The following is a 13,077-nucleotide window of genomic DNA, read 5'->3' as shown; positions in this document are numbered from 1 at the left end:
TAAGGCTAATTTACAGGGTCAAATAACCCACCCCACACCTGAAGCCTCCCGCAGCTCTGCTGCACCCGCTCCTTCTAGCAGGCTCTGTCAGTGTGTGGAGTGCTGGGGCCCCTTGGGGCCCGGCCTCATTGGAGGGGGCAGTGCAACTCTGACACCACCAGGTTCAGCTGGACTAGATTCAGGCAGAGAAGCAGGTTCCGAGGGACTGATGGTGAGGATGCAAAAGGAGCAGTGCTGCCCTGAGGCCCATTGACAGATCTGCTTTCACCACTGTCAGCCAAACCCTAATGTTTAGCTACCAGCACCCTGATTCAGCTGCTCCACCAGAGGATCCTGATGCTGGCCTGTGAAAACATGTTGTTACACTAAAACTGCACGGTTAGCTACGAGATCAAGTTGTGTGTGTGTGTGTGTGTGTGTGTGTGTGTGTGTGTGTGTGTGTGTGTGTGTGTGTGTGAAGAGCTTTGCAAATCTGCCACCCCCCCCCCCCAGCCCACAGGGCCATTAACAGACAATAGACAATTGATTGAGTGAACAGTAAATCTCTACTTAACCTCGGCACATTCTATCTGTGCTGAGGCAAAATGTCAGACCTGCAACGTGTTGATCAGCATGGAGAGTTTTAAGCTGTCCCCCTCCTGGTTCTCTCTGGAGCTGAACCCTGACAGACTTCTGGAGGGTTTATTCATTCCCAAAGAAGCAGAAGCAACTTCAACTAAGTTAAACTAAGTCACCTGATTCTACCAGGAAGTTCAGCTTGCAGTTGCAGGTCATAAAAAGTTGCTAAATAAAGGGACATAAATGCAACTGGACAGTGTTGGGGAGAAGTTTCTAATGTGGACAGCGACTCAGGAACCTGCCTTCTTTGAGGAGGACAGTCCCTGGCTGAATGAGGGCTACATCAAGCTTTGCACTGAGCCTCAGGCTGCAGGATGACCAGAGTTCATCACATGGATGTTGTTGATATGTGTAAATACTTCTTCCATTACTGGTAATACTTGTAGGTACAAAAGTTTGACTGTTTTTTGTTGATGAAATATAAAATTTCAGCCTTTTTCACGTCATATCATTTCATTTCATTATAGCTGTGTTATGCTGAGCTGTTTTCAGAAAAGAGAAGCAAAAAAATGGATTTAAAAATGTTTATAGGAGTGAAAATGTGTCGGGAGCAGAATCTGCTTCCAGCTGCTGATCCTGCTTATTTACCACCGTCCTCTCCAGAGCAGGATGTGATGGGAGACACCCCTGGTTGTGCTAAGCTACCCCCCCCCCCCCGACACACACACACCCAACACACTCACACACTTCATGGTACTTCGTCTCTATGTCAGGCCACAGTGGAGTGAACCAGCTGGGGGGGGTGTTTGTGAATGGACGACCCCTCCCCGACTCTACCAGGCAGAAGATAGTGGAGCTGGCTCACAGCGGAGCACGACCCTGTGACATCTCAAGAATTCTGCAGGTAACTCTTACAAACACCCATAAACTCATACTGAATAAATATGAATACCTTCATCAAGACTGTCAGTGAAAAGATAAATAGAACGATGCTAAAATCAGCTACTTCCTCAAGCACCCAGTCAAACTGAGCAGTTCTTGCTTGAATCGTGTTGTTTGTCATGAGAAGAAAAAAAGACCTTGACCCTGGAGAGCACTACAGATGTTCTGCAGATGTTCTGGTTCAGTAGCAACACAAGGGTTCTTACAGCAGTTCCATGCTTTGTAAGTCAGTGTTGTAGCTCAGCACCTCCGGATGAAGAGCGATTTGTGCTGTCTCTGTTTGCAGGTGTCTAACGGCTGTGTGAGTAAGATCTTGGGCCGCTACTATGAGACGGGTTCGATTCGTCCTCGTGCAATAGGAGGGAGTAAACCCAGGGTGGCCACTCCAGAGGTTGTGGGCAAGATCGCTCAGTACAAGAGAGAGTGTCCGTCCATCTTTGCCTGGGAGATCCGAGACAGGCTGCTGGCAGAGGGGGTCTGCACCAGTGAAAACATACCCAGTGTGAGCTTGGATTTCTGGCTTCTCTGGCACCAGTGGCCTTGTTCAGGGGGCAGGGCCACGACTTGTGTGTTATTACAACTTAAGATACAGTAATTGTTACAGAAGTAACATCCATCCATCCATCATCCTTTGGATGACATCACAAACCTCCCAGACAACCTTTGACTTTGATCTCAATTATTCCGTCATCTCAGTCGGACCAAAGCCTGGGTTCTGTCTGTTTGATCCCACCCACACATGTAGACAGACAGACATCAAAGCCATCCGAACTCCTGTCTGTGAGCCAGTTCACATAATTGGTCACAGTGACGTTCATGCTCAGAGTGTCGGTGCAGTGGGCTTCATTCACACCCACAGTAAGACACACTGCAGCAGGACCTAGCCGAGTATACGACCCACAATGCATCACACTGGTGCTCAGTCACTAGAGAAAGTAAATCCTTATATCAACCGATATCATATTTCACCATCAGAAAACACATCTATGGAAATGCATCATGCGTGTTGTGGGTTGTAGGTGTTTGTTATTCTGCTTGGTGGATTGATGCTTTCAGTTGTTGTCGCTAGTTTCAACAAACTACAGCACACAGTTTCAGTTCCTGACTGCAGTCAGAACAGCAGAGGGTTATTTCTTCACTGATGCACATTTGTTCCAATTGACATGTGTGGTAGAGCTCAGGCACCCTAGTGTGGAGGGACTAAGTCTAGTTGAGAGCTGAACTCAGCTTTGATTCATCATTCTAACATGGGTGGTGGAACAGATGTGAGCGAGGTCCTGTACAGGTTCCCTCATTGTCTCCCTTGCACACTGGATAGAAACGGGTTGCAATGGATTCATTCTCATCTCCAGGTCTCATCAATAAATCGAGTGCTCAGGAACTTGGCCAGCGACAAGCAGCAAATGGGAGCAGTGGGAGCTGAGGGGATGTTTCACAAACTCAAGATGCTGAATGGACAAACCAGCTGGGGAGGACGCTCTGGATGGTACCCTGGTACAACGCTCTCTACCTCTGGTGAGACACTGCTACAGATACTGGGACTAACTATTCCAATACTGCTACTTGACCTCTAGCACACTGGTACAGCTTTGGGGAGATGATACACCTAATTAATCAGAAGACTTTGACATCATCAGAGGGAGTCAGGTGACCTGAAATGCCAGCTAGTTTGTTTCATGGGACCTTCTTGGAAATTTGAAAAAAGGCAGGAACTTTTACTGGTTGGGTGTTTTGATGAAATGTCTCGTCTACTCGATCTCGTGCAAATGCATGCTCATCAAAATAAGACAAACCATCACATGGTACCGGCTTTTTCACTTGAAGTGTCCCTCATAGTTCCAGGCCTATTTGGAGCTTTACCACAGCTGCGGACGTCTTGGTATCCAGTGGTCCCCGATCCCAGTGGACTTGCTTCTAGATACACGTGTTCCATCCTGAAATCTGAAACTGCACCAAATTGCCAGCTTGCAAAATCCAACGTAACAATAATTATCATCATTATATTTGCATAGAGACGGGGTTCCCTCTCCCTCCTACGCTGCAGCTCCTCCTTCAGCACCACTCCTCCTCCCACACTCCAGGGAGGCGGCGTCTGCTCCCATTTGTGTCTTTTTCTGCCTGACTGACTGTGACACTGAGCAATGGCTTCATTCTGTTTTGCAGCCTCTGTCTGCTGGGGATAATGAATAATTAGGCTCCGACTGCAAATAACACGCGTTCCTCTGGGAGCTGGAGTCTGTTTGGAGATCTCAGCTCACGAGGAGGTGTGACGGCACACGAGCAGAACCTCAGCGAGCCAGTTCCTCCCGGCTCAGGAGACAGTCTGACTGGGGGATACAGTATGTTTCCTGAAACAGTATATTTTCTCAGTATGTCTATAGTGGAGGCAGTTAATGAAATAATCGTTCACTTGGTGATACAAGCACCAAATCTGGCACAAATGATGTCCAGGATGTACTTTCTAAGAAAAGTACGTTTTCCAGCTGAACATCAAAGATGGCTGCCATTTTTCAAGATGGCCACCATTTGGAATGGGTTCAAACAGTGTTTGACCCATTTTGATGGCCTATACATTGAATTATATGTTTTCGAATATGAGAAATCCAATTCTGCATTTAGAATATCAAAATAATTGAGTATTGTGATGATAAAATGGGAATTAAATGAAAAACACTCTCTTGATGATGTTTCCGATGGATGTAAAATATGCATAATGCATTTCAGCAGTGATGTAGATATAATTTTATTTCTTTTTTCAAAAAAACGGAATAGTTGAGGAATTTTCTAAAAGATGTGTTAAAGACATTAGTTTCACTTTTGGCTTTTGGACCAGTAAGCTACTTGTAGGGAAGGCCACGTAGAGGCTGTCTTTGTCTCCCCCAATGTTTTTTTTTCTTTTTTCTTTTTTCTCTTTCTTTTTTTCTTGTTTCATTTTAGTTAGCAAAACAAAACAAAACAGAAAACACATCCAAACATAGGCTGCATGTTGTATGATTCTCAACAATCATGGCTTCTTTTTGTCCTCACATTCACAGGCACACAACTGCGTACATTTCAGGCCGAAGCGATAACATTTGCATCTTCCTCTGCATTCAGTCTTGCAGCTGCATTTTGTTAACTGCTCACAAGTCGCCACAATAGGTGGAAGGTTTGTCCAGAGCACTTGCCAGACCTCACCATCTTTTTTCCAGCCCCAGTTGGCAGGACCTTCGGTCTACATTTTACACACTGCTGCCTGGCCCCATGTGCAGGCAGCTTGGAAGGTAGACTGTTTCACATGCTGAGGAAGGGATGTGCTTGTTGGTGGAATGGCATCATAAGACCTTTGCTTCTGTGCAAACAATTCTAGTCTTGCCTCATCAACCTTTCCTGTAGTGCTCTGCTTGACATACATCGTGATGACAAACTTCTCAATGATGTTTAGGTCTGCATTTTCTATGATAGCTGGGAACTGGCTGAGCTTTTTGAAGACAGGGCTCACTTCAGGGTGTTAGACCTCCCATGCTTGCCATGCTGTTTTTTTTTGCCTTTGCCACAAAAGGCTGACACAACATTACAGCCGGTGAAGGTGTGAAAGAACAGCATGCCGCTTGATTTCTCTGGGCCAAGAGAAAGCACCATATCATGGACCAGAAACCACTTAACGGACTGGCCTTGGCCAAATTCTACCAAAAGCCTTACTAAGCCTGCATCCTGGAGAGTCGCAAAAACATTAACTGCAACAACAACAATGTCTGTGTCGTATACTTTAATCAACACAGATTTCATGTGTTGCTTGGCTGCATGAAGAGCATGTGTGAAAATTCTGGAGTCAGCTTCTTCATGGTTGCACGGACATAAACCTTCAAGGCTGATGGGCTTGTTTGAGAGTGCCTGCTCTCCTTTGGTCACAACGATAACATTGTCGGGACACAGGGTAACTATCTTATTAGCTAAGAACATGAAGAGCTCAGTCTTGTTGTTGCTTTCTCACAGGAAGCTTTTCCAGTTGGGTGGTAGTTTGTTTTTGTCTGCCACTCTACGTTGACCTCCAAAACCTCTGTTTGACCTAGTTTCAGCCTTCAGGCTTGAAGTCAAGTAGACATCAAAAATTATATCCGTTCGCTCATACTTTGATGAGTAGGTCTGGATTTTTGGAACGACATCTTGGACAGCATATTCCTCAAAGATCTTGGATGTCTTAGGAGGCAGTGAATGCACAAGAGAGGAACCATCAATGATAATAGGATCACATTCTGGTTGCTTGTCAGGAGGAGAAATAGTAGCGTCCAGAATTTTTGCAAGCTGAGACTTCTGGCCAAAGTGGAGTTACCCTGTATCTCTCAGTGCTGCAGGGAGGAGTGCTGATTCTCATGCTTAAAGGGTTCAAGCAGGTCACACTCTCGTGATTGGCACGATATAAAGAGCTGCGAGAACAGACGGCAGTCATCTTTGAGTACCTGCCTCCTCATGTCACCGGAAGCTGCAGCTGCCTCCTGGCGAACGAAGTCAGTTTTGTTCTTTTTAATGGGCCTATAGAAGGAACCCTCATCCCTCAGACCGTTGAAAAAGTCTGAAAACAGTGAAATCTGTATAAAGGGGCTTAGATAGCATTTGGGACACTAAAGTAAAATAAAAACTGCAGTGAGTACAGCACTACATCAGTTAGTAAAGTACGACCACAGCTAGTACACTACAATCTGACACTGAACCTCATGCTGAGTTTCACAGCAGTGATGACAACAGATGGTTGTGCTTTGAGATCACTCTAAATAAATAATATAATAAATAAATAATAGAGCTTGACCACAGCATCTCAGTTTATGATCATGGATGCTGCCCTTCGACTTAATGCAATATCTCTGATCAGACAGGTTCCAAAAACACTTTTTTAAAATTCCAATATGGCCACCAACTTGAAAACTGGTGGCCATATTGGAATTCTATTGACACTATTGAGTTATTCTAGTAAGAATACATTCATTTTGGTGTCTGATTATTAACATATTTCTGTTCACTCAAGTACATCCTGGACATCATTTGTGCCAAATTTGGTGCTTGTATCACCAAGTGAACGATTCCTTTGAAATATTGACTTAACTGCCTCCACTATACACACTATACTACTCCGAATACAGTGTATTTACTCAGTATATCTACCGACATACAGTATTTTTAGGGTCGGTGGTTCGATCCCCACTTCCCCTGGTGACCATTTCCAACTGTCCTTGAGCAAGATACTGAACCCCTAACTGCTCCTGATGACCCTGTGATGGACTGGTGACCTGTCCAGGGTGAACCCCACCTCTCACCCAATGTCAGCTGGGATAGGCTCCACCCCCCCACCCCCGCAAACCTTAATGGATAAGCGGCATAGAAAATGGATGGATGGATGGCTTGATGATGGACAGGATATTTTCTCAGTACAGTTTATATACACTGTGTACATACTCAGTACATATACAGTACAACCTGCAGTGAGGGATGCTGTTAAGCTGAGGGAGTCCTGCCAGGCCTTTTTGGCCCATGGGACTCCGGAAACAGCCAACAGTTACTGGTAGGCCAAGGGGTGTGCAGCTTTGGTGGTTGCAGAGGCAAATACTATATCATACAATTACATGGACTTGGAACAACTGTTGGATGGCCTTAAAGAGATTCTGGACCACCATCCACCAGCTCAGGAGGGAGAAGCGGTGCACTGTCAACTCTATGCATGCAGTGGGTGACGTACTGCAAACCTCAACTCAAGATGTTGTGGCAGTGCCTGGTGACTCCATGTTGGGCTCTCCTGTCTCTGGGGCTGAGGTTGGCAGGGCCCCGGGGGTGGATGAAATCCACCTGGAGTTTCTCAAGTCCCTGGGTGCTGTGGGGCTGTCTTGGTTGACTTGACTGCAGCATTGCGTGGACATCTGGGGTGTTGCCTCTGGATTGGCAGGGTGGCGGTTCCTCTTTTTAAGAAGGGGGACCGGAGGTTGTGTTCCAATTATCATGGGATCACACTCCTCAGCTTTCCTTGTCAAGTCAAGTCAATTTTATTTCTATAGCACCAAATCACAACAAAAGTGATCTCATGACACATTACAAGTAGAGCAGGTCTAGTACCACACTCCTTCAATGAACCTCCACCCAACAATTCTCCATGAGAATTTCCCCTTGTAAGGTCTATTCGGAGTTGTGGAGAGGAGGGTGCGTCTGATAGTCCAACCTTGGATCCAGGAGGAGCAGTGTGGTTTTCGTCCTGGTTGTGGAACTGTGGACCAGCTCTACACACTCAGCAGGGTCCTGGAGGGCACATGGGAGTCTGCCCACCCAGTCTACTTGTGTTTTGAGGACTTGGAAAAGCCATTCGACCGTGTCCCTTGTGGAATCCTGTGGGGGTATAGTTTTTTTGGACCGCCTGATTCGGGTGGTTTGCTCCCTGTATGACTGATGCCAGAGCTTGGTCTGCATTGTCGCCAGTAAGTTGGACTCGTTTCCAGTGAGGGTTGGACTCTGCCAGGGCTGCCGTTTGTCACTGATTCTCTTCATAATTTTTATGGGTGGAATTTCTGGGTGCAGCCAGGATTTTGAGGGGATCTGGCTTGGTAGCTGCAGGATCAGGTCTTTGCTTTTTGTGGACAATGTGGTCCTGCTGACTTCGTCAAGCCATGATCTTCAGCTCTCACTGGGTCAGTTGGCAGCTGAGTGTGAAGCAGCCAGGATGAGAATCATCACCTCTAAGTCCGAGTCCATGGTTCTCATCCGGGAAAGGGTGCAGCGCCAACTCTGGGTCGGGGAGGAGATCCTTTCCCAGGTGGGGGAGGTCAAGCACCTTGGGGTCTTGTTCACGAGTTAGGACAAGGTGGATCGTGAGATTGACAGGCGAACTGGTGCGGTGTCTACAGTGATGGGGACTCTGCATCGGTCCATCATGGTGGAGAGGGAGCTGAGCCTAAAGGCAAAGCTCTCAATTTACCGGTTGATCTACGTTCCTGCACTCACCTGTGTATTTACCCACAGCCAGTATATGTACCTGGTTCATATACAGTATATTTACTCAGTCCATATACAGTATATTTATTCAGGCCATAAAGAGTATTTTTACTCAGTATACAGTATATTTACTCAGTACATACACAGGATATTTACTCAGTACATATAAAGTAGATTTACTCAGTACATATAAAGCAGATTTACTCAGTACATATAAAGTACAGTGTATTTACTCAGTCAAACCAGTTTTGCGTACCAGTGCCTTCACCCACAGGTCAAACCTCAGTCCCTGCTTGTATGCTTGCATGAGCAAAGAAATCCGTTTCTGATCAAAAGTGGGCCCGTTAGCATGCATGTCTGCTGCAGACAGCTGCAGAAATCACCAACACATTCATGGGGCTCAGAGAAACTGGCCAGCGCATCAAAAACTAACCTGGTGGCCTGGATGCAGTCAGTGTGTCCTGGTATGTCGGTGCTGTCTTCTGTGTGTGCCTCCGAGGCAGATTTCTAATCTGAGCACAGTATTTTTTCAGGATCAACAAGTGTTCAGTCATCAGACATGCTGATAGATGACAAAGTGTACAAAGGTGAACTTGTGAAGCCTCTTTGGTAAGACCTTCCTAACTTCATTTGATTATTCCAGATATGGAATCCCAGAATCAAATGATAAAACGCAGCAGGTCATCGCTGTGTTGCCAACATTCAGGAAGAATGAAGACATGAGATTCTAAATGCAGGACGTGTTGTTGTTGGATCGCCACTCAACACTCAGAAAACCCGTCAGAGCAGAGCAGGTTCTGATTTTTGTGTTAATCCCTCCCTCCTTCCTCCCTCGTCGGTGCAGACTGTCCGCAGGCTGAGGGAGGTGAGAACGCCATGTCAGTGAGTTCCAATGGTGAAGATTCAGAGGAAACTCAGATGAGGCTTCAGCTGAAGAGAAAACTGCAGAGGAACAGAACATCGTTCACACAGGACCAGATAGAAGCTCTGGAGAAAGGTTCTGAGACCCTCAGCTCACCAGCACTGCTCAAGCTTTCTCTCACGGTTCCATCAATAACAATAATGTCTTCTGGTTGTAGAGTTTGAGAGGACTCACTACCCAGATGTGTTTGCACGGGAACGCCTTGCCAATAAAATTGACCTACCAGAAGCCCGGATACAGGTAAACCTCCTCTTTTACACAGGCAAGGGTCAGTGCGTCCATGTATGTGACTGTTTGGGTCACCTGGGTCAGACAAGGGTTTGTGTTTGTCTTTTCTGTGAGGTAAAACATCAAAGTTGTTTCTGCATTTGATCAGGCGACGCCTGGCAGGTCAGTTAGCGTGGCGAGTACACGACTCTCACTGGCACTGGATCCTTGCTGCTCCTGTAGGTTTGGTTCTCCAACAGAAGAGCAAAGTGGAGACGAGAGGAGAAGCTGAGAAATCAACGCCGGCAGGTGTCCAACTCCTCCAGTCATATTCCCATCAGCAGCAGTTTCAACGCCAGTGTTTACCAGCCTCTACCACAGAGTACCACACCAGGTGAGCATGAGCTGTCACTTATTATCTTATCACTGCTGCCGTTTCCTCAGCGCAGGCATCATGGGACATAAGCAGCTGAGACAGAGACTTCAGTTATAAACTAGTCAGGATGCAATGGAAGCAACATTAAACTTCTGAATTAAGTTTCAAAATCACAGGGGATCCTGTGACTGCAGTTGTTTCCTCAGCAGCCGCTCATTTTCCCCTGATATGAGTTTTAAACAGACGGCCTGGTGGAGCAGTGGTCCTCACTGTGGCCCCCAGCAAGAAGGTTGTGGGTGGAGCCCCGGCTGCAGCACGGGGTCTTTCTGGGTGAGTCTCCATGTTCTCCCTGTTCCTGCTGGGTTCTCTCTGGTACTCCAGCTTCCTCCACAGTCCAAAGACATCAAGAGGGACCAGGTTAATCCAGACTCTAAATTGACCGTAGGCGTGGCTGGGAGAGCCAATGGTTGTCTGTCTCTATGTGTTGGCCCTGCCATGGACTGGTGACCTGTCCAGGGGGAAGGCTGCTGGGATAGGCTCCACCCCCACCACCCTCAACAGGAGGAGAGGGAGAACATGGATGAGTGGAGTTTTAAACAGTGACGCTCTGATGTGAAGGAGCACTTGCTGTCTTAAAGCGACGTGACCCCTGATTAGTAGTGTCCATGATGAATGTAGACCAATGACATCATGCTTCTTGCTGTATCACTCTGATGCCCCAAAGCACCTCATCAGACTGCGGCGCACATGTCATCAGCGAAGCCTTGTGAACGGACGTTCTCTTTCTTTGTAGTTTCCTTCTCTTCAGGCTCCATGTTGGGAAGATCGGACTCTGCTCTGGCCAGCAGCTACAGCCTTCCAGCGATGCCCAGCTTCAGCATGGCTGCCAGCCTGCCCATGCAGGTAAGACCGCTAATTCTTCCACTTCCTGTGAGAGTTACACCTTCATGTATGCCAGGATGTGACCTCAGCTCACCTGGATAGTTCTGGTTAACCTGCAATCGCTCAGTGGATAAATGTTGTATATTCCTAGAATATGTATACATGAGTAAAATTAGATATCAAATTTGTTGGTGAACGTATGTAGAAGTGAGGTATGACCAGGAAGGTGAATGCTGCGGTGTGTTTGTGTGGCGTTTAGTCTTGCATGTCCTGCTGAGTTAGCCCCTCCCTCTGTCTGAAGGCCTCCAGTCAGCCCTCGTACTCCTGCATGCTGCCCACCACCCCGGCTGTGAATGGGAGGAGTTATGAGACGTACACCCCCCCACACATGCAACCCCATGTCAGCCAGTCGTTGACCTCCTCTGCAGCGTCATCAACAGGTAGGACATGACTATAGCAACAGGTCGGCCCCTCCTCCCGCTCTGCGTGGAGAGGAGGGGCTTCTCCTCCTGGTGCTCACTCTGCCTGCAGCAAGAACAACATTTTCACAGGACCAAGTGGTGACAGCAGCAGTAGGTGCTTGCATCCCTGCTGTCGTTGGTGCTCATCTGCTCGTACTGCTAATTGAACATAGAACCAAGCTGTTAACAGCAGGACTTGTGGTGGAGAGTTCATGGTTCAGACTCACCACCAGTCACCGTGACTCAACATGATGGGACGGCCCCCTGAAAATGGTTCCGCCACAATATGAGGCTCTGCCCAAATCCAAGTAATGTTTACTTCTTGTGAAATTCCCGAACTGATTCTTGTTTTCTGGTCATGTTAAAGGTGCCGTCTGTTGGAATGCATGGCGAGGACACTGAGAGCGGCTGCGCACTCATGTGACCTTACCTCAACTTGGTCATGGCTCCCTCTGAAGACCTGTTTGTCTCTTATCCGTCAGGTCTGATTTCTCCTGGAGTCTCAGTTCCAGTCCAAGTTCCAGGAGGTGAAACAGACATGTCACAGTATTGGCCACGTCTCCAGTGATCACCATCACCATCACCATCACCATCCATCAGTACTGTCCTCATCATGTGACGCATCCCGGCTTCACAGCTCAATTTCAAAAAAGGACTTTACCACAACGTCACAAAGGAATCCCGCCCAAGTTCTGGAGACAAGGGGGGCAGGGAGAGTTTGGGTACTGTCCCCACCGAAGGACTTCTGTTCTAACCGCTGTCAACCAGCTTAACCTCTGCTACAGCAGGATGTTGGGTCAAATAGGCGGCTGTTCTGGTTGCTAAGGGCGGCTCCCTGAGAAGAAGCTCTCACCTGAACTGCACTCAGGAAGCCCAGGAAGGACCATCCATCCACGCAGAAACTGTTCAGTGTTTAAGGGATGTGATATTCCCTCCACGTTCAGCGCCGGACTATGATGCTGGTGATGCATTCGTACCAAAAACAAAGCCGTTAATGGTTTAGGCCAAAAAGGGAGGAGTGAAAAATGATCGTCTGCTGTAAATACGTAGAACAGGCAGACCGCCGCCTGTCATGTGTAAAGAATTTCAGGATATGGTGACTTGTGTTTGGTGTGTAAAACTCCTGAGCTGGTGTGAACTGTTACCTGGCGTGAATAAAACTAAACGTGTTAGGAGGGAAGGACTCAGTTTGATGGAGTTCCAAAGCTCTCGTGTCCGGGAATGAACCAGGAAACCAGCGACTGAGGACTGGAGGCAGAACCAACACCAGGCTTCCAAAGCATGAACTCTCAGCTGTGTTGTGGTTATGAATTTTTTTCTCTTATTTGGAATGTAATGTGTTTGTCTTCACCAGTGATGTGGGAGGGTTTCCATAATAAAGTTATTTCAGTTATAATCATGTTCATTTGTGGACACGGAACCTGCAAAGTATGATTTCCCTCATGTCAGACGGATATTAACATCCCACCTGAAGAGGAACAGAAACGTACAGGGATACTGGTTCTATGACGGTAGAACTGCACAACTGACGACACTTTTTTGGGTGAGTGTGATACACACACACACACACACACACACACACACACACACACACACATATATATGATGCAATCTGGAGGTGAATTTTATAAACCCTATTCACCGGCCCCCTCCCTCCTCCTGCTGCCTCATCCATCCAACCCATCATCTCGCTGCGGCGGCCAGCAGGTGGCTGCTGAGGCAGAATGGGGTCAACCGCTCCTCATTTACCTAACAAAGGACTGGGAAGAAGGAGAGAG

At 47.2% G+C, this 13,077-nt stretch overlaps 1 protein-coding gene across 1 annotated transcript in view; it reads left to right on the top strand.

Moving 5' to 3' along the window:
- Window positions 1-12,572, top strand: part of LOC147258123 (paired box protein Pax-6-like) — a 23,141-nt gene extending 10,569 nt beyond the window's left edge. Inside the window, exons 3-11 of the mRNA XM_086207622.1 lie at window positions 1,332-1,462; window positions 1,787-2,002; window positions 2,853-3,015; window positions 9,296-9,448; window positions 9,531-9,613; window positions 9,824-9,974; window positions 10,750-10,859; window positions 11,140-11,278; window positions 11,782-12,572. Coding sequence (XP_086063748.1) covers window positions 1,332-1,462; window positions 1,787-2,002; window positions 2,853-3,015; window positions 9,296-9,448; window positions 9,531-9,613; window positions 9,824-9,974; window positions 10,750-10,859; window positions 11,140-11,278; window positions 11,782-11,867 — 1,232 coding nt within the window. The 3' untranslated portion in view covers window positions 11,868-12,572. The remainder of the gene's footprint in view (window positions 1-1,331; window positions 1,463-1,786; window positions 2,003-2,852; window positions 3,016-9,295; window positions 9,449-9,530; window positions 9,614-9,823; window positions 9,975-10,749; window positions 10,860-11,139; window positions 11,279-11,781) is intronic.
- The last annotated feature ends 505 nt before the right edge of the window (window positions 12,573-13,077 follow it).

Source organism: Aulostomus chinensis, chromosome 7 (genome assembly GCF_037954235.1).
Source record: "Aulostomus chinensis isolate RoL2024-O1b breed Wild chromosome 7, RoL_Achi_v1.0, whole genome shotgun sequence".
Taxonomy (NCBI): Eukaryota; Metazoa; Chordata; class Actinopteri; order Syngnathiformes; family Aulostomidae; genus Aulostomus; species Aulostomus chinensis.
This window is presented reverse-complemented; position numbering and strand designations above follow the sequence as displayed.